The sequence below is a fragment of the Acanthisitta chloris genome, unplaced genomic scaffold (assembly GCF_000695815.1).
Source record: "Acanthisitta chloris isolate BGI_N310 unplaced genomic scaffold, ASM69581v1 scaffold7024, whole genome shotgun sequence".
Taxonomy (NCBI): Eukaryota; Metazoa; Chordata; class Aves; order Passeriformes; family Acanthisittidae; genus Acanthisitta; species Acanthisitta chloris.
In genome coordinates, this window is record NW_008668678.1 from 5,321 (window position 1) to 12,676 (window position 7,356).

At 42.8% G+C, this 7,356-nt stretch overlaps 1 protein-coding gene across 2 annotated transcripts in view; it reads left to right on the plus strand.

Annotated features, from left to right (window-relative positions):
• Positions 1-976: 976 nt before the first annotated feature.
• Positions 977-7,356, plus strand: part of EPHA5 (EPH receptor A5) — an 89,906-nt gene continuing 83,526 nt past the window's right edge. For both annotated transcript variants that reach the window (XM_009072997.1, XM_009072998.1), the window contains exons 1-2: positions 977-1,128; positions 6,818-7,153. In XM_009072997.1, the coding sequence (XP_009071245.1) occupies positions 1,116-1,128; positions 6,818-7,153 (349 nt within the window). In that variant the 5' untranslated portion in view covers positions 977-1,115. The remainder of the gene's footprint in view (positions 1,129-6,817; positions 7,154-7,356) is intronic.

The window sequence follows — 7,356 nt, forward strand, 5'->3', positions numbered from 1 at the left end:
CCATGTTTCTGCTTTTTGAGACAAACAGAAAATCAAGGTTTCGTCCTTTTGCTAATAGTGCATTTGTAATTCTGCATGTAATGGCATGACTACAGGGCCAGCTGGTTTTTTTGCTAAAAAATCAATTGCAGACCTGTGGCTGTCACTGCTTCTAGCTGAGTGTGCGCACACAGGTGAAGTGGAGATGGTCTCACGTAGGTGAAAGAGTGCTTGTTTCAGGAGGCTGGAAACAAGATATTACTGTATTCACTTCCAATTACTTTTTAAAAAATTAAATCCCAAGCTACCCTTAGCCATGTATTTGCAAGAAGAAAAATAGTTCTTCTATCAAGTCTTTGTGCCTCATCATGCATATATATTGGAGCTGGAAGGAATATCTTGTATGGTGAGCGTGCCTAGTTCAGGCTATACCCAAAGCAGCCTGTCTTAGATGAAGCACTTTAAAATTCATCACAGGTTTGCAGGGGAAAAGACCCTAGGGAAGTTGCCTTATCACAATGTCTTAAAGCTGTCAATCTTGAGATCCCGTCCACCACCATGTTGCTGTTTGTTTGCTGAGACATTGATTTCTGGGTGTAGAACATCTTAAACAAAAACCATGAGATGTATTTTACCTGTTTTTCTAAGACTAAATGAAAAAAAAAGAAAAAGGAAAGAAACAAATCACACTAATGTTTCCTAAAGCAGAGCCCAGAAGATGTTACCTCTAATGCATTCAACAAGGCAAATAAATACCCAGCAATGTCAGATGCTAGGGGGAAAATAATCAACAAATTCACATTCTCTTTTTATGCAGATATTTAAGTATGCACTATCTGTTAGTGGCATAGACTGTTCTAAAATATGCAAACCAAATAGCTCGCAAGTGTTTGTCTGATTTATAGCTGAAGATATGCGGGGGTTTTTAAAAGGAAATGTGAAGAGACTAATTTTATGATGGAAGAGCTTAGCCTGTGGTTCTTCTTTTCACAGTATGCAGACCTGGGTTCTTCAAAGCTTCACCCCACAGTCCATCCTGCAGCAAATGTCCCCCTCACAGCTACACGCTTGATGAAGCATCCACATCTTGCCTGTGTGAAGAACACTATTTTAGGAAGGAATCAGATCCACCTACAATGGCCTGTACAAGTAAGCATGTGCTTATAGGGTTGTTTTTAATCCTTTCGAGCTGTTCCTGTACTGTGACTAGACATTATAATACTACTTAATGTGCTTTTTCAGGCTCTGAACTGGAGTCTGAACTAGTCTTGACACACTTGTAATGTCACTGGCTTTGTGCATCGTACTCCGGGTTACATGAGATCAGACTTTTCAGAGCTTTTTGCTTCAAAAGCTGGCATTAAACCCAGATAGCATTTTTGTAATGAACAAGTGCTCCATCTTTCACCATCCACTCCTGGTGGCCTCAGCCAGCAGCACAGCATTCAGACATTCACATCGGTGCGTGAGTACTGGTGTGGGGCACACGTGTGGAAGAAACAATGGGTAGCACTTGGCAGCAGTAGTCATGGATGGAATCTACATCGTCCTGCTTAGTATCATCTCTTACCTCATTTTCAGTAAAAAAGCAGGGAGAGCACCCTATCTTTCCAATCTGCCTAGAGATGGTCACTCTTCAGAGTGAGGAGTGGAAACTCCTTCTCCAAACCTGCAGCAAAAATGCAGAATTTATCCCCTTGGTGTTGGGGGAGGGCAGTATAATAAGCACATTGGGGTATTGGGAGTCCAACGTGGAGTCAGTGTAATCAAAATCACTAATTTAATCCTTCTCCTGCCATCCATGAGCTAACCTATCAGTTCTACATTGGAAGTTTCTTGTTCAGTTTATGTTTCAGATACTTAGGGCCACAGATTTCATGCCCCCAGCTTGTCCTGCTGAGTGTAGCACAGACCTGAGCTGGGTCTGTCATGCTTCAGATGTATTTTCCTGGTGCAAAAGTGGTTTAAAAGTACCAAAGAGGAGCTGAATTACTGGTACAGGAGCAGTTAGAGCCTCCAAGGAACTAAAGTGATGGAAAAAAGAGTAGTCTTGAGTCCATGCATGCTCAGAGCCATTAGACAGTGGTGCAGATGTGGCTTCCATACTGTTTCCTTGCATAATGTAGTCATGGTAGTGGCTTTTGTGCCTTTCCCAGTGAATATAGATGTCCTTTCTAGCTTCCCAAGTTTGCACTTGAAAAAGAGAAAGAAAAGGTCTATTACTTTTGAAGAGACACTCTTGCAAAGGAAATAGCTCTCAGCAAGTCTCTGCCCACAGGAGGCACTTGGAGCAGGATCGGGCCCCCTTGAACTCTGTGTTTGATTTTCACCAGGCAAAGGAGCATGAAGCATGTGGCTGTCGAAGGTGTGCTGCAGGGAAGGACAAGACAGCCTTAGGCAGCATTGCAGTCCCTGGTGCTGTCAGATCAAAGTGGTCTGGGGGAGTGAGTCATGCAATCACTTCTCAGTTTATTAAATAGGTATTCAGGTGTCTTTTGGAGCCATAGTTAGGGTGGGTTACAGCATGAAATACTTCAATACCAGGGCTTCTTCATGTGCATTTTGCCCCTTGGCCTGACTTAAAAAACAGAGATAAATGAGAGGCAGTGTGGTCCAGCATGGTATTGGGAAACACACTGAGTTCTGGAAACACTCATAAAATCGGCTTTTCGGTGCAGACAGAACTAAAGCCAGGAACTGACAGAGAGTTATGCCAGACACTGGTATCCACGGTGCCTCCTGTCCACCAGGTTGCTCCCTCTTGCTCTCTGTCCCTTCTTAGGATGGAAGGGTACTCATTCAGTGTGTCTGCTGGTGCACTAGCACAGGGAAGGGGCTGCCATCCCTGAGGAAGATGTTTATGTGGCCTGGGCATAGGGCAGGATGTTCAGAGACACAAGCAAGCTCAGTGACCAACTCATGTTAATGAGAAATGAAGTTCAAATGCCTGACTCCCCCAGGTTTCAGGTGCAGTTTGAATCTTGTAGGTAAAGGCTGTAATTTCTGATTCTGCAAATACCACGGGATTGTCTTTTTATGTTTGTTTGGGGGGCTATGCTTATTTGTTGGTGGCAGTGGGCTAAGTTTGTTGGGTTTTAATGTTTGGGTGGTTTTCTTTTAGTGTGGGTTTTTCTTGTTTGGAAAGCTTACTATAAGCTAGTTTAACATGCATCCATGGTGCCTGAAGCTGTGTTAGGATATGGCTTGGCAGGGTACCAAATGCTTTCTGGGGCAGATGAGAGGTTTAATGCTGATCAAGGCACTGCTCAGCTTCTGTTGCCCACTGCAAACCCCAGTGCAGCAGTGAGGATGTTGCAGCATCTCTGCTGGCATTCACGCTTACCACCCCAAAAGCAGGGTGGATTATCTGGGCCTTCTCCATGTGCTTCAGTCATCCTCGCTTTCCCCATGCATCTTTTCTTAGGATTTTGTCCTAATCCTGCTGTATTTGTGCTGAAGGAGATGAGGAGGGCCCGTGTGCTGCACCAGTGCAGCTGCAGGAATAGAAAATTTTGGCAGGAACAGTAAAGAGTAGATAGCAACACTAACATTTGAAACCAGTTCAATTAGATCTGGAAGGCAACATCTCATCATGGACTAAAACACAAGTGAGACAGACTTCAGTCACGACAGGTAGGAAAATATTGCAAGATTTTTTCATGGTTTTATTATTTATTACCACAGAAGTTAATCATATTCATAGGATTTCCTCAACTCAAAATGTAGTTAATTTTAGAGAATACATCAATGTCTATTTTCAGGTGTACACCTGGAAAGTCTCCTTGCCAGTTGGTATAGCTGTAAAATCACATTTTCCTTATTTAAAGCAAATGCTTTTCAGTCCCAAGCTGCATGAGTCTCCCACCAGCACCACTAAAGAAAACTAGCTGCTACACTACCATCAACTGTTCAGTTAAATATGGGATGGGGGAGGAATACATTTTTGTTTCATTTTTCCAGTTCCTTAAGTATGTTTTGTAAGTAATTATGGTAATTTTGAAATTAATAGTTCTGTGATGCAGTCTGAAATGATTGCCCTCAGACAAAAAAGTGTTTGGTCCTGATGGGCATTTGAGAATTTTCATAATATTGTTATGTATCTTCCAGGAAGTACTTGCATTTTATTTCTTCTTAACTGAGTAATCCTAGCTTCAGTTCCCTGCACAGCATATCTTTAAGACCAAAACATATTTATACCCATTTTTTGCCCTTCCCATCTCTGACAAATAGCCCTCTTGCTGTTCAGAGCAGGCTGGAGAAATATTTGTAACATTATGACACATGGGACAAATTGAAGATTTTATAGTAAGTAGTGTAATACTCTACGTGCAAAAAGTTTACAGTTAACTTTGAGTGTGTACACATATATATATCTTGAGGCTAATTTCTCTCTTAGATTATATTTTTTAAATATGTGCATCAGTAAACAATAGCTTTGCTGTCCATCAAAGAAAATACCAATGTCTTTCCTTTCAGAAAGTGTTTACCTCTGGTCAGTAAATTGTGGTGCAGAAGGGATGAATTTTACCTGCTTAGGATATAAAGTAGCAAATTCAAAAATTATATATACATTTTTAAAAATCAGTAAGCTAGTATCTTTGCCCTTTGGCAATTATAGCAGGGCTACTTAGCAGACCTAGAGCCCCCCTCATCCAAAGGTAAAACATCTTTTTGTTCTTCCAGCTGTGGTTTAGCCAAGTGCAGTTTGAGGATTCTTCAAGTAGGTCTTGTTAGATATCTGTAGACTACTGAAGACCTTTCTCTGAGGCCCTGCAAGAATGCTAATTTTATAGGTTATGAAATCCCACTAGCTTTAAAGCATTGCCACTGAAGCTGATGTTTTTAAGCCTTCAAGAAGAGCAGCTGACTTCTCTGTACAAAGCAAGTAAAAACCTCTGGTGGCTTTACAAAAGTAATAATTTATCCCCTGTTAAAGACACATTGTCCAGTAAGTTTTTCTTGTGCCAGAGTTCTTTATTTTTTCTAGTTTCCTGGCATTGGCAAAAGGGCATTCATCCAGTGGAAGAAAATATAGGGCAATTTAGCCAGTAAAAAAAAACATATAAAAAAAGCTTGAGTGCAATATATATGAAACTCCACACAGCTCCAGTGATGAATTTCATAGTTTCCATTTTATCAGTACAACTATGACACTGCAGAAAATAGTCCTGACTTGGGTTGTTCCTTAGTGTCATTAGCTAAATAGCACTGCATCCCTGTGGTGCAGCTTGCAAGCAGTTTGCTCCTCATTCATAGTGATCTGAAGAGATCACAGAACAAAACAAAGATGATCTGCCATTTCCTAAGCTAAGTTAGCTTTTGGTCTTCAACCAATTCTCCTCCAAAGAATGAAAAAATATATCAGGATTATTTATTTCCTGTGGCAGCAAATTTCTCTTTGAATCAGAACAGCTTAAGTTGAAATCATGACAGTGTTTTATCAGTGTTATCAATTTTATAGACTTAGAAAGGGGAACAGGAAAGGGAAATAGAGGAAAATACATCTGGTTTATAACGTAATTTCATTTTTGCAATGCTGCCTGTTTTAAATAACGAATCAAGTTTAATTATCACAACAAAACGAGAAGATGACAGCCTAATATAGTGTGTTAGATTCGTATGGATCTCTAGCTAGTGAAGCTACTTGTCGGGCTCTTTTCAAGGATCTGCTTATGGGTTTTGACAGCTTCATTCAGACTGAAGGGGAGTGTGTTGTCTTGCCTTCTCTTAGAAAAATCCCAGTCTTCGCTCTGTAGCTTCTGGTGGTGTTGTGACTAAAATCCATCCCGGCTTGCTTTGATAAATTTCCCCTTTCTTCCTCATTCATTTGCATTCTCTGAGTGCTTAACATCTGGATCTCTTGCATGAGACTCCTGCTTGTCCTCTCACTTTGTCTTCAGGGTGTATCTGCAGCTTGCCCTTCATCTCCAACACGAGCCTGTTAAAAACAAAAAGCTTGCAGCACTTCCTGCAAGGAAGCAGTCTTAAAGGTGTCTCCAGGTGGGCTTTGCTTGCCCAGCCGTGGCCTTTCCCAGCATGATGAAGGAAAACAGCTCACCTTTTGCAGGCACCTTGGTACTTCTGCAGCAGCTGTTCCTCCTTGGATAGCCTTCTCAGTGCCATGCTGGCATCCTGAGTGTGGAGGCTTGGCAAAATAAGCAAGTGCGGTTTGGCTAACCAACCATGCTACAGCTTGGCAGGGACCAAGAAGGCTGCCGTTGACTAGCCAGATACGGTCACATTTCCAGTGGCCTGTGTAGATCACCATCTGCTCTGGGCTGCATTGAGCTTAAGTGTGATTTGGATGCCTAACTTAGGCTGTTTCGCTGTTGCCAAATAGCTGATGGGAAGAGGTGGGTGCACATATAGGAAAGATTCAGCATCTTCTGAGCTGAGTACCTAAGTATTATGAAAACCCCAGGGTGTGTCTTTTTTTAGGACCTAGGACTAGTAATACAGGAGCAGTGGGCAATCTTGCCCGTTGTGAAGCTGACTGACTTGGGCAGAGCAAAGACTTGTTGCTCCCTTCACAGGAAGAGCAAGGAGAGCACCGGAGGCAATGCATCAGGATGGAGTGCTCCTCCTGTTGGGTTTGAGCCAACCCCAAGTCTTATCCTTCCATGCAGGTGACTGCGTCCCAACACAGACCCCTTGAGGTGAGGTGGGAGTGCTCAAAACAAATCCCTATTTTCCCAGTGCTTCAGGTGCTGCTGCAAATGGTCCCTGTGTGCTTTCTGACACGTGAGCAACAGGGCATCTCTTCTCAGCCTAGAGAGTAGCAAGCAGGATGTCTGATAATACTGTTTTTACCATGTGTTTTTCTCACTTTACAAACCAGGACCCCCCTCTGCTCCTCGGAGTGCCATCTCAAATGTTAACGAGACTAGTGTCTTTCTGGAATGGATTCCCCCTGCTGATACTGGTGGAAGGAAAGATGTGTCTTATTATATTGCATGCAAGAAGTGCAACTCACACTCAGGTCTGTGTGAGGCATGTGGCGGTCATGTCAGGTACCTCCCCCAGCAAACCGGCCTGAAAAACACCTCTGTCATGATGGTGGATCTGCTTGCTCATACAAACTATACCTTTGAAATTGAGGCAGTGAATGGAGTGTCCGACCAGAACCCTGGAGCCCGGCAGTTTGTGTCTGTAAATGTAACCACAAACCAGGCAGGTAAGTGGATCTTCAGCCTGGGGAAATGTCTGGGGTGGGAGCCTGAGCCAGTCAGACACAGTGAAGAGTCTCCTTTATGAATGGGTGAAAGTCTCCAGCATGGAGGGCTAGACCACAGCCTCTTCAAATAAGGGGGGTGGGAGGTGGGGGATGCTTATGTCTCATAGGTTATAATTGCTGCCATCTTCAGTATGTTTCCTTTC